Source organism: Sapajus apella, unplaced genomic scaffold (genome assembly GCF_009761245.1).
Source record: "Sapajus apella isolate SASKATOON/1434 unplaced genomic scaffold, GSC_monkey_1.0 scaffold33, whole genome shotgun sequence".
NCBI classification, from domain to species: domain Eukaryota; kingdom Metazoa; phylum Chordata; class Mammalia; order Primates; family Cebidae; genus Sapajus; species Sapajus apella.
The window spans coordinates 9,065,111-9,084,738 of record NW_022436973.1 but is presented as its reverse complement, the minus strand read 5'-3'; the positions used below and the strand labels follow the sequence as shown (position 1 = coordinate 9,084,738).

General features: G+C 45.3%; 1 protein-coding gene across 3 annotated transcripts in view; it reads left to right on the top strand.

Annotated features, from left to right (window-relative positions):
* ASIP (agouti signaling protein) overlaps positions 1-18,027 on the top strand; it is a 193,065-nt gene extending 175,038 nt beyond the window's left edge. For all 3 annotated transcript variants that reach the window (XM_032295221.1, XM_032295222.1, XM_032295223.1), the window contains 3 exons: positions 10,752-10,921; positions 13,514-13,575; positions 17,680-18,027. In XM_032295221.1, the coding sequence (XP_032151112.1) occupies positions 10,752-10,921; positions 13,514-13,575; positions 17,680-17,856 (409 nt within the window). In that variant the 3' untranslated portion in view covers positions 17,857-18,027. The remainder of the gene's footprint in view (positions 1-10,751; positions 10,922-13,513; positions 13,576-17,679) is intronic.
* The last annotated feature ends 1,601 nt before the right edge of the window (positions 18,028-19,628 follow it).

The following is a 19,628-nucleotide window of genomic DNA, read 5'->3' as shown; positions in this document are numbered from 1 at the left end:
GGGGCTGCAGACCAAAATTGGAAGGAGGCTGAGGAAATTAGAGAGGCCCAAGACCCCAAACTATGGAACCTCCCTCTTCTGCATACCCAAGGCAGCATTTGTTTCACTCATGCCTCAACTCTAGCACTTCCCCCTCCTCCTTTTTTTTTTTTTTTCTCGCTCTGTCGCCCAAGTTGGAGTCTGGTGGCGCAATCTCGATCTCAGCTCACCGCAACCTCAGCCTCCCAGGTTCAAGCGACTCTCCTACCTCAGTCTCCCAAGTAGCTGGGATTACAGGCATGCACCACCATGCCCAGCTAATTTTGTGTTTTTAGTAGAGTCAGGGTTTCTCCATGTTGGTCAGGCTGGTCTCGAACTCCGGACCTCAGGTGATCCACCTGCCTCAGCCTCCCAAAGTGCTAGGATTACAGGTGTGAGCCACCGAGCCTGGCTTCCCCTCTCCTTTTGTTAGTTACTTGTCTCTCTTCCCTGCAGCACTGAAAGCCATTTAAAGGAACGGAGTTCATTATTCACATATGTCGAACATATAGTAACTTGATTCAGTTGACAGAAACATTTCCTAAGGCCTTATTTTGTACTGAGCATAATGCTAGCCCCTGGGTTGGTGTGTGTTGGGGTAGGAGATGAATGAGGTGTGGAGATGGGTATGGAGACGAATGAGGCACAGGCTCTACTCTTGATGAGTCCTCAGTCTAGAAGAGGCAGACAAATGAACAAATAATTACAATACAATGTGTTTAGAGAAGAGAGAATAATTAACTCCCCTGGAAGGGAGCCATCAGATAAGACTTTTGAATAGCATTCAAAAAATGTTTGTTGGCCAGGCACAGTGGTTCCTGCCTATAATCCCAATTCTTTGGGAGGCTGAGGTAAGAGGAGGCCAGGAGTACAAGACAAGCCTGGGCAACATAGCAAGACCCCATCTCTACAAAATATTTTAAAATTAGCCAGGCATGGTGGCGTGTGCATGTAGTCCCAGCTACTTGGGAGGCTGAGGTGGGAGGATCACTTAAGCCCAGGAGGTTGAGACCACAGTGAGCTATGATTGTGCCACTGCACTACCGCCTGGACAACATTGCAAGACCCTATCTCTAAAACATTAAAATATAAATAAAAATAAACGTGATTATTTGATTGGCTATTCTAGGATAACACTAAGTAGATCAAACATTGCCACCCTCATGCTACCCCAGAAATTATGTCTGATCATGGACATTACTAATAAACCTGAGTGGACTTTAATGAAAGTCACTCATCTAGCCACCTATGCTCACCCCAGCCAGGCTCTTGCCGCAGATATAACCCAGGTGGGTGGAAGATGTTGGGAGAAGCAGGATCCCCTGCAGCTGCTGAACATCTCTTGTGTAGAATTCAGGCAACTAATAATGGGAGGTGGTTCTCTCCTGGGCCACGACCCTCAGAATTTGGGAGAGCTAGCTTGGCTAAGAAACTAAACCACAACAAAAATTGTGTGTTGCCTTTCCTAAGTTTTGGCATTTCAGAAACAGTGACTGATGAACCAGAAGGATAGTAGAGTTTGAAAGTATGCTGGGGCAGAAATGGGCCCCAGGTGAAAGAAGATACGTAACAAGCAAGCTGTATGTTTTGGTGACAGAGCATTAGTTGTTAAGAGCAAACTATACCCTGAATTTGACCTACGAAAGGGGAGGAGAGTCCTACCAATTCCCCAACCTCATTGTCACAAATGATGCATGACTCTCCATCCACCTTCTTTAAATCCTTTGAGGCTATGTTAGGTAGCATCCAGTATTTTATTTCTATAATATCATCCTTTGTTTTTGTTTTTATTTTTATTTTTGAGATAGCGTCTTGCTCTATTGCCCAGGCTGGAGTGCAGTGGCGCAATCATGGCTCATTGCAGCCTCAACCTCCTGAGCTCAGGCAATCCTCCCACCTCAGCCTCCTGAGTAACTGGGACTACAGGCGCGCGCCATCACAACTGACTAATTTTTAAATATTTTGTAGAGATGAGGTCTCCCTGTGTCGCCCAAGCTGGTCTCGAACTTGGTCTCGAACTCCTGGACTCAAGCGGTCCTGCACTTGGCCATCCTTTGTTTTTTTATTACAAAGTAATGACATGCTTATTTTTAAAATTCAAATGCAGAGGTACATAAAGTAAAACATGCATGTTTCTACTTCACTCTCCATTCTCAATTCCACTCCTAAGGAGTAATCATCACTAAAATCATAATGTTTATCCTTCTAGATTTTTTTTTCTGCATATGCAAGCATGTACATATTTGAGTATGTTTTGATGTTTACAGGATCATACTTTTTATAATATTTAATTTGCTTTGGCATTATATTTTTTAAATGTATTCTGATCAAGTACCAGTCTAGAATGATGTGTCCCTTTCAGCAAGACATTTTCCCCACTGTAGAACTGAACTACTGCCTAAATTGAAAAAACCAACAACTTTCCCTGCCCTTATGTGTCTGTGATTGTGGATGAGCCACATGCAGGTTGTAGGAATGTCATATGCAAACATTCTGAGCTTTTTCAGGGTCAGAGTACTCATTATGGACCCAGAGAAAGCTATGGACCCTCTCCCTTGAAAAATCACATATGCACAATGTTTTGCAGACAATTTTGAGGTCAAGAATTCCCTCCTGCTGTCATTTCCCTTTCTTCTCAAGTATATGCTCTGTTCCAAAAGCCTGATCAAAGGAAAGCCTGCCTTCATACGCACTAACCTATATGAGTCTGCTGAAGTCTGCAGGTGCTCCTCCATGCTGGGCCCCAGCTGACACTTCTTGATTTCTGTTCACTCTCCATAGGGATGAGCTTCACCCAGACCCCCAGGTCCCTGGCTATTGGTGCTTGACAGGGCTGGTGAAAGACACTACTATGATTAACTGAGCCCAGTCCCCTCCCCTCCAATGCTAGCTTGCTGGCTACCCAGACACTCTGGCTGCCTTGACTAGTGCCATTAGCAAAGCCCAGGGCAGGCTGTTAGGGTTGTGCCTCATGAACACCTGGTATGGTAAGTAGCTGACAGTGTTCACTGTCTTCAAGAAGACTCTGCTTAAGTAAAACAAAACAAAAAAACTAAAACAATGCTGAAATAAAAATTGAAAAGGGAGATAGTCCCAGCTACTTGGGTGGCTGAGGCAGGGGGATCACTTAAGGCCAGGAATTTGAGGCCCTCCTGGGCAACACAGTGAGACCACATTTCAAAAAAATTAAAAAGACTACTGCCTTTGCTTCTTATTCAGTTCTCATCTCTCACTAAACCTCTGGCCCAATAGGTACTTAGCCATGCCCCATGACTAGGCGATTGTAGTCCTTTCCTTTGCTTTGGGAAACAAGGCCCTAACCCTGAAGAATCAAGATATGACACTATCCCCAGTGCTGTTGCTAAGGTGATGTCCTCAGTGCACACTCAGGACGCTGAGTATATCCTACTCAGGGATAATCTCGACACTGTTGTCTCTCCTATATCCCCTCAATCGGAGATCTTACACATTAGCATACATGTTTGCACACACATATCAACAAGACTCCTGGGTTACATCAGCCAATTGCAATGGACCTGTATGAACTCTCATTGTTGTTATTACTCATGAGGGACACACTCACTGCTATTAATATAATTGTAGTGGGCTTGTACAAACTTTCCATGACTTTCCATGCCCTCTTTGGTCAGATTGGTCAGATTGAGTCACACTCATGCATTTGTAAATACTTCAGCTCTTAAGGAAGCGTAACAAGTGGCCCTTATAAAATCTTTCTCTGTGTAACTATTTAAGTTGCCTAATAGCACAATGATTGGGAGGCAAGAATTGGAAATCAGGAATTTGCTATGGTCTGAATGTTTATGCCCTCTCAGATTCAGATGTTGAATCCTCATCCCCAAGGTGATGGTATAAGGAGGTGGGCCTTTTGGAGGTGACCAGGTCATGGTGGCAGAGCCCTCATGAATGAGACTAGTGCCTTTATAAAACAGGCCCAAGGGAAACCCCTTCTACCTTGTGAGATTAGAGTGAGATGATGGCTGTCTATGAAGAAATAGGCCCTCACTAGATATTGAATCTTCTTGCACCTTGATCTTAGACTTCCAGCCTCCAGAACTCTGAGAAATAAATTTCTGTTGTTTAGAAACCACCCAGTCTATGATATTTTGTTATAGCCACCTAAATAGACTAAGACAGGATTCATAGAGTTAAGGATAGAAGGGAGATTCTTTTATTCATTAAATCTTTATCAAGTTTCTACTCTGTGCCTCATACTCTATACTAAGTCATATAGTCCTATCCTCTCATTTTTTTTTATTTTGGAGACAGAGACTCACTCTGTCACCCAGGCTGGAATGTAATGGCATGATCTTGGCTCACTGCAACCTCCACCTCCCAGGTTTAAGCGATTCTCGTGCCTCAGCCTCCTGAGTAGCTGGGATTACAGGCCACGCACTGCCAGGCTAATTTTTGTATTTTTAGTAGAGACAGGGTTTCACCATGTTGGCCAGGATGGTCTCAAACTCGGCCTTAAGTGATCTACCCGCCTCAAACTCCCAAATTGCTGTTCTTACAAGCGTGAGTGCCGGACCCTATCCCCTTATTTTAAAAACTGAGAAAGCTGAGACCTAGATGGACCTAGGGTCACACTGCCGTTTAAATGACAGGTTCATCCAGGTGACTTGACTCGTGTGTCAGATTCTTCTTTTTATCCACCATGCTGAAGAGCAACTCATCTTAAGTCCTAAACAGTAACTCAATGAAGATGATGAATTTAAAAGGAGAATTGTCATCAGAGATATCACAGATCAAAGAACAATCTTTTTTTTTTTTTTTTTTTTTTTTTGAGACGGAGTTTCGCTCTTGTTACCCAGGCTGGAGTGCAATGGCGCAATCTCGGCTCACTGCAACCTCCACCTCCTGGTGGTTCAGGCAATTCTCCTGCCTCAGCCTCCTGAGTAGCTGGGATTACAGACATGCACCACCATGCCCAGCTAATTTTTTGTATTTTTAGTAGAGACAGGGTTTCACCATGTTGACCAGGATGGTCTCGATCTCTTGACCTCGTGATCCACCCGCCTCGGCCTCCCAAAGTGCTGGGATTACAGGCTTGAGCCACCGCGCCCGGCCCAAAGAACAGTCTTCATAGTGCAGAGTGGAAGAACAGTTGAGCACAATTGCAGTTTCTCATTGCTATCAGCATTACTGTTGTGTAATTTTTTTTTTTTTTGAGATAGAGTCTCATTCTGTCACCCAGGCTAGGGTATAGTGGCACAATCTTGGATCACTGCAACCTCTGCCTCCCGAATTCAAGCGATTCTCCTGCCTCAGCCTCCCGAGTAGTTGGAATTATGGGCATGCACCACCATGCCAGGCTAATTTTTGTATTTTTAGTAGAGACGGGGTTTCACCATGTTGGTCAGGCTGGTCTTGAACTCCTGACCTCAGATGATGATCCACCTGCCTTGGCCTCCCAAAGTGCTGGGATTACAGGCATGAGCCACAGTGCCTGGTCTAGCATTTTTTGTCCTGTATTAATAGCAGGGAGTGTATGTCCCTGATGAGTAGTAACAGCAACAAGGTCTGTGCAGGTCCACAAACCTTTACCTGTAATTCCAAAATCCCAACACCCTGAAAACTATAAGGTTTTGTTTCCCTTTTGGCAACTCATTTGGCAGCAAAATCTGACCTTAGCCTGAAGACATTTAGCAACAAAACCCATCCTGAATTGATGTGAATCAATTCATAGTCTGTATTCATCCTGCTTGTTATGAAGATCCATGCCTTTTTGCTATAAGAAGCATTAATATTTTTATTATGGGGTACTCCCAGACCCCTTATATGTGATTTAATATAATATATAGATGATGCTATTTTTCTAACATTCACAAAGTTCTGAATTCTAAAAAACATCTAAAACAGCTGTATTACATTTAGAATATATATATCCCTCCAGAATTGATGTAAGGAATACTGGTCTTTATCCGTCTCCCTATAATACCCAAATAAGATTTACTCCACTGAGACTTCACCAATCCAAGACTTGGTCCAGTTGTATAGTTTTACCAGGAGAACTGTTCTGTGCAGGGCGGTTGGTGGAGGTGGGGAGGCAGGGGTAGGAGGTTGTTTCTTTCTTTTAAACTAACCCCTAGGATTCACTTGTTCTGAGTTAGGCTGAGGATTTGACCTGGTGAGATCTCCTGCTTACCCATTGTACAGTGACTAGTGTTTACTTTAGGCCTGTGGCTGCTCTGATGGTGAAGAGAGCTTGTACGTCCATTATCAAGTGTTCATAGCAAGTGATCAGTATGGACTTAGGCCACTCCATGGATGTCCAGTTCCATGGATATTAGCTTCTGGTCATGAGCTGTCCCATTACCCCTTGGATATTGAATTGGACTGTTGATTCAGCCCCCTCATTCTCAATCCTGTTCCTGGGTCTAAGTCAATCTTCCCCAAACTCCTGCTACCTTTTTCTTTCTTCCTTTCTTTTATTTTTTAGTATGATCACAGCTCACTGCAGCCTCAACCTCCCAGGTTCAAGCAATCCTCCCTCCTACCTCACCCTCCCAAGTGGCTGGGACCATAGGTGTGTACCATCACACCCAGCCAATTTTTTAAAAAATTTTTGTAGAGATGAGGTCTCACTACATTGCCCAGGCTGGTCTCAAACTCCTGGGCTCAAGGAATCCTCCCCCTGTGGCTTCTTAAAGTACTGGGATTACAGGTAGGAGCCACCATGCCTGGACTCCTTTTCTAACTCAGATTTTCTGGCCACTCTCACTTCTTTGCAGAAATTCCCTTTACACTTTTTGGCCCATGAGTATATCATTTATGGTAAGGAAAATCCAGAGACAAAATAACTACACATACTGCCTCCCAGTTAATAACATGCCTCTTATAACTTGCCTTAATTGAGCTTTTTCATTTTTGTTTTTGAGTCAGAGTCTCACTCTGTTGCCCAGGCTGGAGGGCAATGGCACAGTCACAGCTCACTGTAGCCTCGACTTCCTGGAGTCAGGTGATTCCCCCACCTCAGCCACCCGACTAGCTGGGACCACAGTCTTGTGCCACCTCTCTCAGCTAAGAGCCTTTTGTTAATCAAACTTCTCCCCACCACATTCCACCACATCCCTATCCTTTACTTTCCTTGTTTTTTGAAAGAAAATGAATTCCTTCCTTCCCTTCTCCCTTCCCTTCTCCCTTCCCTTCTCCCTTCCCTTCCTTTCTCCCTTCCCTTCTTCCCTTCCCTTCTCCCTTCTCTTCCCTTCCCCCTTCCCTTCCCCTTCCCCCTTCCCTTCCCTTCCCCTTTCTGACAGTTTCTCTCTTTCACCCAGGCTAGGGTGAAGTGGCATGATATCAGCTCACTGCAACCTCTTCCCCCTGGGTTCAAGCGATTCTCCTGCCTCAACCTCTCGAGTAGGTGGATTTATAGGCAACTGCCACCACGCCCGGCTCATTTTTGTATTTTTAGTAGAAACAGGATTTCGCCATGTTGGCCAGGCTGGTCTCAAACTCTTGACCTCAGGTGATCCACCCACCTGAGCCTCCCAAAGCTCTGGGATTACAGGTGTGAGCCACCATGCCGGGCCAGGTTGAATTTATTTCTGATTTGCCTTCATAATTAATACCCATTAAAGCTAGATTCTGTTGTTTGAAAAATGGTCTTTTTAGCAACAATCAGAAGCTAAAAATTAAATTCAATATTGCTTTTGGAAGAGATCAGTGATACAGAATAAAAATTTTAAATATATATTTAATTTTATGAAACTAACTTATCTAGTTTATAAATATTTCATATTTGTATTCTAAGTGTTACTGTATTGAATCTTTATGAACTCTAGGCAGCATGGTGTAATAATAAGTTTCAAAACATTATGATAACTATTCATGATGTAGATTTTTCCTCGGCATCCACAATCAAAGCTTACCAGTCTTAGCTCTTGTCTCATTAAGACCCAGTCCTGTACTAAAACAAATATGAAATCTGATAAATTAATGAGAAATATTATTGACACATTAGTCTTTTAATAAGGGTCATCAGTATCTTTACCTGAAGAAATAATTGGGCTAGGTGCAGTGGCTCACACCTGTAACCCCAGCACTTTGGGAAGCCAAGACGGGCAGATCACTTGAGGCCAGGAGTTTGAGACCAGTCTGGCCAACATGGTGAAACCTTGTCTGTACTAAAAATACCAAAATTAGCCTGGCATGGTGGCGGACACCTGTAGTCCCAGCTACTTGGGAGACTGAGGCAGGAGAATTGCTTGAATCTGGGCGGCAGAGGTTTTAGTGAGCCAAGATCTCATCACTGCCCTGCAGCCTGGGCAACACGTTGAGAAAAGATGAAAGAAAAAAAAAAAAAGAAAGAAAGGGAGGGAGGAAGGGAGGGGAAGAAGGGAGGGAAAGAGAGAGAGAAGGGAGGGAGGGACGGAAGGAAGGAAGGAGGGAAGGAAGGAAGGGAGGGAGGGAAAGAGAGAGAGAAAGAAAAGGAGGGAGGAAGGGAGGGAGGGAAGGAAGGAAGGGAGGCAGGGAGGAAAGGAAGGAGGGAAGGGAGGAAGGAAGAAAGGGAAAGAGAAAAAGAGAAAGAAAAAAAGGAAAGAAGGAAGAGAAAGAGAAAAAAGAGGAAGGAAGGAAGGAAAGAGTTAAGTGCTCCTTTGATTAATAGATATCAATAGAGAAAACATAATGTTCTTGTTCCAATCCATCAGGATTCTTACAATCTAGATGGGGGTTGGCAAACTTTTTCTATAAAAGCCCAGATAGTAAATATTTTATGCTTTGTGGACCACATAGGGTCTCCGTTGGATATTCTTTTTTTTTTTTTTAATAGAATCATTTAAGAATGTAATGAAATGTGAGAAGGGCACATGAGCACTGTAGTCACTAAGGGCTTTGATGACGATTAACAAATGATAAGTAAATTAATGTTTGTATAGTAAGCTAGGCACTACAGTCAGTGGGAAAGAACAAGCATCACATGGGGACCAGGAAGTAGCCAAGTTTCACTGGAATTTATTACTTTCTGTGAGAAAATATACACTAGAGAGTTCTCTTTATATACACCATAGCGTCCTCCTTCTAGGATGTTAGTGTCTCAATGACACGGCTGTCCACCATCCTTTCCAGCCTTATATTTTTTATCTTTTCCAGATTTTTTATATCTTTTATATCCTTTCCAGCTACTTATTTATATATTTTATATCATTTCCAGTTATTTTATATATTTTATATCCTTTCCAGCTTTATATTTATATACATACATATTGTGTGTGTGTGTGTGTGTGTGTGTGTGTGTGTGTGTGTGTGTATACAAATTAATACATATGGCTGAGTGGTGGCTCGCTTTGGGAAACTGAGGTGGGAGGATCACTTAAGCCCAGGAGTTCAAAGACCAACTTGGGTAATGGAGTGAGACCTCATCTCTACAAAAAAACAACTTTTTTTTTAATTAGCCAGGCATGTTGGCACATGCCTGTAGTGCCAGCTACTCAGGAGGATGAGGTGGGAGGATGGCCTGAGCCTGGGATGTTGAGGCTGCAGTGGGCCAAGATCGTGCCATTGCACTCCAGCCTGAGTGACGGAGTGAGACTCTGTCTCAAAACAAAGAACAACAACAACAAAAAAAAACTATATGACTTTGAGATAGAAAATATGGGCTGTGTGCAGTGGCAGTGGCTGGTAGATCACTTGAAGCCAGGAATTCAAGACTAGTCTGGCCAACATGGCAAAACTCTGTCTCTACTAAAAATATAAAAATTAGCCAGGCATGGTGGCACACGCCTATAATCCCAGCTACTCGAGAGGCTGAGGCACTATAATCGCTTGAACCTGGGAGGCAGAGGTTGCAATGAGCAGAGATTACACCATTGCACTCCAGCCTGGCTGACAGAGCAAGACTCTGTCTCAAAAATTTAAAAAAAAAAAAAGAATTAGAATATATAAAATGCTTAGCCTGACCAACATGGTGAAACCCCATCTCTACCAAAAAATACAAAACTTAGCCAGGCATAATGGTGGGTACCTGTAATCCCAGCTACTGGGGAGGCTAAGGCAGGAGAATTGCTTGGACCCAGGAAGCAGAGATTGCAGTGAGACGAGATCACACCACTGCATTCCCACCTGGGTGACAGGAGTGAGACTCTATCTAAAAAACAAAAAAGAAAATCAAACAAAAATAAATCCAGCTAGCAAATAAATAAATAATACATAAATCCGGTTGGCCTATGTTGACAGGTCTGTCCTCTTGACACAAACTATACTTGTTCTCTCTGGGTTCGGGAATCTAGGGTATGAGCCAACATATATGCTTGTCTGAAAGCGCCATTTATCTCTGCATCTTTCTCACTGAGCCTTAACTTATTATCCTTATTCTGTGCACCTTAGTAAAATCTCTGCTACTGTGAGGTCCTACTGGGGGCCTTTCAACAACCCTGCCCAGGCCTAGGGTCTCCTGGGACCACAAACATTAAAAAAATGGAAGCAGCCAACACACCACCTCTGGACAGCAGAGACCAGTGCAATGCATTCCTTTTCTCTTTGCTCCAATCTCCTTCTATTCCCTGTCCTTCTCTCTTCCTCTCCCCATCTCTCTTCTCTCTTCTTCCCTCATCAATTCCCCTTCCCCATCCTAAACCTTGCTACTCCTCCAGCTCTACCAGGACACTTGCCTAACAGGGTCAGAACACCAACCCAAAGAAGCACAAAGAAAGCAGGAAGGCCTTTTAACACTACTCCTGACCCACCCACCTGACCACCTTCTCTGTCACACTCAGGCCTCCTGGGATGGATGTCACCCGCCTGCTTCTGGCCACCCTGCTGGTCTTCCTCTGCTTCTTCACTGCCTACAGCCACCTGCCACCCGAGGAGAAGCTCCAAGATGACAGAAGCCTGAGAAGCAACTCCTCTGTGAACCTACTGGATTTACCTTCTGTCTCTATTGTGGGTAAGTCACCTAATCTCTGGGCTCTGGCCCAGGAGAGGGGCTGCAGGAGATCAAGCATGCTCCCCGGGGTGCTACCAGGATCCACTGCCATGGTCACGGCTCCTTCTTGCTCATTCCATTAAATAATCCTGGGAGAATAAGTGTCCCTTGACTCATTTGGTTTGGAAAAGGTCTGCATGTCACTAATCTAATATACAGCTTAGCATGGCGGAGGCTCTGAAAGGCCTAGAGTTAAGACATTTGGTGAACTTCATTTAACTTAGCATTTCTGAAACTTAATGAATCACATAACTCCCATCAACAGTAACAAACTTGGGCCGGGCGTGGTTGCTCATGCCTGTAATCCCAGCACTTTGGGAGGCCGAGGCGGGTGGATCACGAGGTCAAGAGATCGAGACCATCCTGGTCAACATGGTGAAACTCCGTCTCTACTAAAAATACAAAACATTAGCTGGGCATGGTGGCATGTTCCTGTAATCCCAGCTGCTCGGGAGGTTGAGGCAGGAGAATTGCCTGAACCCAGGAGGCGGAGGTTGCGGTGAGCCAAGATCGCGCCATTGCACTCCAGCCTGGGTAACAAGAGTGAAACTCCGTCTCAAAAAACAAACAAACAAACAAAAAACAGTAACAAACTTTAGGACATGCTTCAGAATATACACAAGTCTGGGATGGACCAGTCCTGCCACGTCAGGGTTGAAAATGATGGCCCAGGGGAAAATATGAGGGGCATTAGAGCCTGGTATTGGAGATCTGGTTTGACTTCACCTGATAATAATCATAGACATACTGTGTGGTAGGCACTGTGAGGTGAGTACATTATTCATATTTCACAGTTGGGGAACTTGAGGCTTAGGAGAGTTAAGTAACTAGCATGGATCACAGTTTTCAACTGGCAAAGCCAGAATTCAAAATCAGGTGCTTAATTCTAGAACCTAAGCCTAAACTCAACACTAATATCCCTTACTACCTTGCCTTTTGCTAGGAAAAGAGGATATTTGGGGCTGGGTGAAGTGGCTCATGCCTGTAATCCCAGCACTTTAGGGAGCTGAGGCATGAGCATTATTTGAGCCTAGGAGCTCAAGACCAGCCTAAGCAACATAGGGAGACCCTGTCTCTACAGAAAAATTTAAAAACTAGCAAGGCATGATGGTGTGCACCTATAATCCCAGCACTTTGGTAGGCTAAGGCAGGCAGCTCTCTTGAGCTCAGGTGTTCGAGACCAGCCTGGTCAACAGAATGAAACCCCATCTCTACTAAAAATACAAAAATTAACCAGGCATGGTGGCATGCACCTGTAGCCCCAGCTACTTGGGAGACTGAGGTGGGAAGATCGTTTGAGCCTACAATGAGCTGTGATTGTGCTACTGTACTCCAGCCTGGGTGACAGAGTAACACCTTGTCTCAAAAACAAACAAAAACTAGCCAGAAATGGTGGTGCATGCCTATGGTTCTAGCTATTTGAGAGGCTGAGGCAGGAGGATTGCTTGAGCTTAGGAGGTCGAGGATGCAGAGAGCTGTGATCACACCACTGTACTCCAGCCTGGGTGACAGAGAGACCCTGTCTCAAAAAAGAACTGTTTTAATAAATAAATAATCAACCAGGCATCATGGCTCATGCCTGTAATCCCAGCACTTTGGGAGGCCAAGGCGGTCAGATTACCTGAGGTCAAGTGTTTGAGACCAGCCTAGCCAACATGGCAAAACCCCATCTCTACTAAAAATACAAAAATTACCTGCGCGTGGTGGTACACACCTGTAATCCCACCTACTCAGGAGGCTGAGACAGGAGAATCACTTGAACCCAGGAGGCGGAGGTTGAGCAGTGAGCTGAGATCACACCACTGTACTGTAGCCTGGGCGACAGAGTGAGACTTTGTCTCAAAATTTAAAAAAACGAAGAAAGAAAGAAAAGAGGATATTCTACACATATCAGACAGGGAAGTGAAGAAACAACATTCATTGATCTTCAATGTAACAGACTTTTCAGTTTATAAACAGACTTCGTTTATCCTCAAGACAAAATTGCAAGGCAGCTATTATAGAACCTTTTTTGCAGAAGAAAAAACTGACTCTCAAGGAGGATAAGTAAGGTAACCACAGCCACACAGTCATTATATTGGTAGAGTCAGGATTCAAATAAGGTCTGCTTGGCACCAAAGCTGTGAGGAATGGAAAACAGAAAACACAGGTGCATCAGTGTACAAGACAGGAGTCCATTTTCAGTGTATCACAATGTTCCTGCTCCTGCCACAATGGAGATGAAAAAAGGGGCACCTGGGGTGGCTGTGAGTGGCCCAAGCTCACGTAGGTCAAGGGACCAGGCCCCACATGAGTGCCACAGACAGATCCCAGTGCCTGCTTGGATTTCCCATTTGCCTTCCCTCAGGGGACATGTTGCTATCAGTGCCTGGCTCCAAGTCAGCAGCCGGGCTAACAGGAGCCTACTTGCTTGAGTCTCACAGTGTGACTCATCCGGCCCACTTCTCTTCCTCTCCCCTACCCTGCGACTTCCCAAGCCCCCTCTGCCCCTCTCACTTCATTGCAGCTCAATGTCCCCAGAAACATCTCTCTTTGCTCCTTCTCTCTTTGAAGCATTGAACAAGAAATCCAAGAAGATCAGCAGGAAAGAAGCAGAAAAGAAGAGATCTTCTAAGGTAAGGACAGGGAAGTTCTGGGAGCTCTCATTGTTGGGATGAGACTGGACTTAAAGGAGGAGGACCCCCAAGCTCTGGCTAAGAACTAAATAAAAGATTTTTCAGACCTATATTAACAGAAGAAACTGAAAGCTATTAAAGACTTCCTGACTTGAGCTCTGAGCCAGACCAGCACAGAGGCCCTGGCAGCTGAAGTCCACTGAGCAAAATAGATTACCTGCTGAAAAGCAGCTTCCTCTACTAGTTAGCCTCTGCCTGAAATTTCACCATCACTCATCCTTTGGATGAATGTGGTGTTTCCCAAACCTCAGTCATTTCCGAACCAAATTTACAACTTTTGCCATATCCGAGTTTCACCTATGTATTTAATATATTTATTTAAAATTAAAACTTAGGCTGGGAGCGGTGGCTCAGGCCTGTAATTCCAGCACTTTGGGAGGCCAAGGTGAGCAGATCACCTGAGGTCAGGAGTTTGAGACCAGCCTGGGCAACATGGTGAAACCCCATCTCTACTAAAAATACAAAAATTAGCCAGGCGTGATGGCACATGCCTGTAATCCCAGCTACCCAGGAGGCTGAGGCAGGAGAATCACTGGAACCCGGGAGGTGGAGGTTGCAGTGAGCCAAGATCACACCATTGCACTCCAGCCTAGGCAACAGAGCAAAATTCTATCCAAAAAAAAAAAAAAATGCAGATTAGCAAGTGTTAGAAAAGCTCTAAGGACATGTTAGCACCAAATTGATCATTTCAAGTTGAAAAAGATTGAAAAAATAATCCTTTCTCACTGTATAATTGAGGGTCATTTAACATTCGCGTACCTTTAAAATCATACCACCATTAACACAGGTTCCCACTTTGGGAAATACCAGACTGAGGCACTGTTGAAATGCATACCTTATTCCTGTCTTAGTGTGCCTCTATTTATCATATCAACTGTAACCAGAGCAAGGAGCACTGGATTAGGTATTAGGAGGTAGGATCTAGCACTGTGTGGTGTTGAGAAAGTCCCTGCTCCTCTCTAGGCGTATTGTGTTGGCTGTAAAGTGAACAAGCAAGATGAGATTATTGACAGGTAACAATATATAACTGACAAATATATTTATATGCTAAGCACTGGGAACATAGTGGTGAATAAGAAAGATATATCCTATCCCTGATCTCATGGAGTTTACATTCTTGTGGAGAAAACAGGTGAACAGCAAGTAAATCAGTACATAGGTAAATACATTCAGATGATAGAGTGAGAAGAAATTACAGCATGGTAATGAAAGTGAAGAGAAGAGGCCTTGGGAAGGCCTCTCTAAGGAAGCAGCATTTCAATAGACTGAAAAAATCAGGAACCTAGAGCAGCAGTGTCCAACAGAAATACAATGTGAGGCCAGGCATGGTGGCTTATGGCTGTAAACCCTGTCTCTCCTAAAAATACAAAAATTAGCCAGGCGTGGTAGTGCATGCCTGTAATCCCAGCTACTTAGAAGGCTGAGGCAGGAGAATCGCTTGTCCCCGGAAGCCAGAGGTTGCAGTGAGCCGGGATTGTGCCATTGTACTCCAGCCTGGGAGACAAGAATGAAACTCTGTCTGAAAAAAGAACTACAGTATGAATGACTTAATTTTAAATTTGCTGATAGCCACATTTTTAAAAAGTAAAAAAAAAAAAAAAAAAAAAAAAAAAAGTGCAATTAATTGCAATATTTTATTTAATCCAGTATATTCAAAATATTAACATTTCAATGTTATTAATTTTAAAAGTTATTGAAGTAATTTATTCTTTTTGTTATGCTAAATCTTTGAAATCTGGTGCATAGTTTACAATATCACATCTCATTCCAATGCTCAATTTTCAATAGCATGAAATGTAGTCCTAACGAAAAAGTTGTGTTTAAGGGGAAAAAATATTTTTATACAGCTTCAGCTTTACATTTTAAATTTAAATTAAATTAGAGAATTCAGTTTCTAGGTTGTACTAGACACATTTCACATATTCAGTAGCCACATATGACCAACCAACCAGTGGCTACCTGTATTGAAGGTACAGGGACCAGTGGCTGTTTCCTTCCCAGGAAAGGAAGCAGCAAGCTATGGCAGCAGTGTCCAAGACAGCTCCTGCTGAATCCTACAGCAGGAACTCATCTGCTGCGTTCCATGCAGAGAAGGCAGGACACTGGGGCAGTGAAGTTAAGATGGGTTGGAGAGGAAGGCAAGGGCCAAATGTCAAAAGTCAAAAGAAAGTTTGTTTCATTTTAAGTTCAAAGAGAAACCATTTAGGCTGGGCGTGGTGGCTCATGTCTGTGATCCCAGCACTTTGGGAGGCTGAAGAGGGTAGATCATGAGGTCAGGAGATCGAGGCCATCCTGTCCAACATGGTGAAACCCCCTCTCTACTAAAAATACAAAAAAAAAAAAAAAAAAAAAATTAGTGGGCTGAGGCAGGAGAGTCACTTGAACCTGGGAGGCAGAGGCTTCAGTGAGCAGAGATCATGCCACTGCACTCCAGCCTGGGTGACATGGCGAGACTCCGACTCAAAAAAAGAAAATTAGAAACCACTCAGTGTCTTTAAGCCAGGTTGGTATGTGATCACAGGTCTTCCAAGATGTCCCTTTAGTGCTGGTGAATGGACCCTAAGGGAGCCAGAGCTAAAGAGGGGAGAAGACAGCGACGGAAGTGGAAACATGGGTGGACTTTGGATCTGTTGTGATGAAGAACTCACAGATATTGTGGATAGGCTGGAAGGGAAGTCATAGATGATATTTTACACCTAGGGAGAGAGCCGGGCGCCATGGTTCATGCCTGTAATCCCAGCACTTTGGGAGGCCAAGTGTTGGAAACGGAAGCTCAGTGCCACAAAGCAAAATCAGCACTGAGACAAAGATCTTTCAGCAATGCAATTTTTACTTCCTAGACTGCAGGAAAGGGTAACTTTCACTAGCCATCTTACCACGGCAGTAGAGTGAACAAAGGAAAACACACAAAGTTATCTTTTACGCATTTGGGGTGTCCTTACTGCTGTGTTTGATGTCTGTTGGCTGGAGCCAGACCTCACAATCTAAACTAAAACCCAATTGGCTAACAACTTTAAACTTTCCTTTTTGTTTTTGTTTTTGTTTTGAGAGAGAGTTTCACTCTTGTTGCCCAGGCTAGAGTGAAATGGCATGATCTTAGCTCATCGCAACCTCCCTCTCCTGGGTTCAAGCAATTCTCCTGCCTCAGCCCCCCAAGTAGCTGGGATTACAGGCATGTGCCACCACACCCAGCTAATTTTTTGAATTTTTAGTTAAGACGGGGTTTCTCCATGTTGGTCAGGCTGGTCTCAAACTCCCGACCTCAGGTGATCCACCCGCCTTGGCTTCCCAAAGTGCTGGGATTACAGGCATGAGCCACCACGCCCAGCCACAACTTACTCATCTAAACAGGTAAAAGTAATAGCTGGGACATGCCTGTGAGCATGTCCAGCACAGATATCTTGGTTAAAGTACAAGGACATAGAATATACTATGTGCCTGTAAGCATGGCATGTTTAACAGCTACATAGGATAGGGCTTAACTAAGTTATTAGCATACTTACTCTTAACAAGAAAAGAAACTTTAAAAAGGAACTTTTCTACTTCCCACACCGAGGCAGGCAGATCACTTGAGCCCAGAAGTTTGAGCCAGCCTGGGCAACATAGTGAGACCTCTATCTACAAAAAATAGAAAATAAAATTAGCCAGGGTGGTGGCGCGCACCTGTGGCTCCAGCTACTTGGGAGGCTTAAGTAGAAGAATCACCTGAGCCCAGGAGGTCGAAGTTGCAGTGAGCCGAGATCGCGCCACTGCACTCCAGCCTGGGCAACAGAATGAAACCTTGTCTAAAAAACAAAACAAAAACTAGGGAGAAGAGGGCCAGGGCCAGGCAAGAGCCAGGTAAGTCTAGATGGGAATGGAGGTGAGGGTATCTGACTGGGGAGCTGGCAGGGACCCTGCGGGTTTGAGTTGAGCCGGCGGTGGACAAGCAGGAGGAGAAATCTCTGGGCCGGGACCTCCCTAGCCCGAGGAGCTCCCAGGCAGAGGTGAAGACGCGAGGGGCGGGCGTGGCTGGCCCGTAAAGCCCCGGCGTTTCCCACGCAGAAGGCGGCTTCGAAGCAGAAAGTGGCGCAGCGCCAGACCCCCCTATCCGCGTCCTGCGTGGCCACCCGCGGCAGCTGCAAGCCGCCAGCACCCGCCTGCTGCCACCCGTGCGCCTCCTGCCAGTGCCGCTTCTTCCGCAGCGCCTGCTCCTGCCACGTACTCAACGTCAACTGCTGAGCGCGCCCCTTCCCGGCCGCGGGCGGGCAGGGCTTCGGGGACTTGGGGCGCTTCTCGGGCGGGTGATCCCTAACAGGACGGCTTCCCAGGGCTGGTTGCGGGCGGAGCTTCCAGGAGGTGGGACTTAAGGGAGACCTGGCTAAAGTCGAAATACAATATATGTCGGATGCTCGAAGGTGTTCGGCTGTTTCTGTGAAGGTCCCGAAAGCTCTCGGTCTCTGCGTCACGGAGTCCCGCGGACTGCGCACGCGCTCTTCTGGGGCTCGGGAAAGCCGGTGGTCCCACCCCCACAGCTGCACTCCCAGTCACCGCTTCTCCGAGCTGAGCGTTGGGAACGAGGCTACCCCCTACCTTTAAACCTGAGAACACCTGAGGCTGCCTCCAAAACCAGGGAATTCAGACCAGCCAGGCAGAAAGGAGCCACAAAGGAACCGCCTTTCAGTCTTCCACATTTCCTCCTAGGAGCTCCCTTCTCCCCAGGGGGCAAAAAAAGGAAAGAAAGAAATCCGAGGCAGGAGGATCACTTGAGCCCAGAAGTTCAAACCAGCCTGGGCAACTAGTGAGACCCCCCACCCCTCCCACCGCCCCGCCCCGCGTCTCTACAAAAAATTTTTTACAATTAGCCGGGTGTGGTGGCGTGCGCCTGTAGTCGAAGCTACTCAGGCAGCTAAGGCAGGAAGATCGCTTGAGCCCTGGAATTTTGAGGCTGCAGTGAGCTATGATCACACCACGGCACCCCAGCCTTGGTAACAGAGTGAAACTGTGTGTTTAAAAAAAAGGAAATAATCATTCCTGTCCTGTTGCCTCTTTGTTCTTTAAAACAACAAGAAACAAACACACATACACACTCACACACGGGAAAACTGCCAGTTGCTTGTTTTGTTTTCTATCATTTAGGCTCCAGTCCCACAGCGCAAGAATCTTTTGTTTCTTGTATTATAGCTGCTGCTGAGTAAATGTCATATTGGGAACATATTGCAATCACTGCTCCCGTTTTCCAGACACTGTTCACCGAGCAGGCACCATTTGGCCCCCAGGGGTGAGGCCAGGATGCAAAGCTAAAGACTCAGTCCATTAGTAACAAAGCCATTTGCCTGCTGGGTCCAGACAACCATATGAAAGACCAGCCCTTTCATTCATTCAGCAAATGTGTATTGAGCACCTACTGTGTGCCAGGTGCTGTGGACATAGTGGTGAAGAAGTCCAATATGGATCCTCTCCTTAGAAAGCTTATGTATGGTCCAGTGACCCATGGCCATTACCCTTGTTAGAGGGTAGAACCCTTATTACCATATGTGGTCTATTCCCTCAGGCTATGTATCAGTTTTGTTTTTTCTTTAGAGATGGGCTCTTGCTATGTTGCCCAGGCTGGTCTCAAACTCCTGGTCTCAAGCAATCCTCCTGCGTCAGCCTTCCAAAGTGCTGGGATTACAGAAATAGTGGATGGACCCAGCCAGTTCTTGCTTTTGCTTTTTGTTTGTTTTGAGAAGGAGTCTTAGCTGGGTGTGGTGGCTCACACCTGTAATCCCAGCACTTTGGGAGGCCAAGGTGGGTGGATCCTGCCGTCGAGATTGAGACCATCCTGGCCAACATGGTGAAACCCCATCTCTACCAACAATACAAAAATTAGCTGGGTGTGGTGGCACATGCCTGTAGTCCCAGCTACTGGGGAGGCTGAGGCAGGAGAAACACGAACGGGGAGGCAGAGGTTGCAGTGAGCTGAGATCGTGCCACTGCACTCCAGCCTGGCAACAGAGTGAGACTCCATCTCA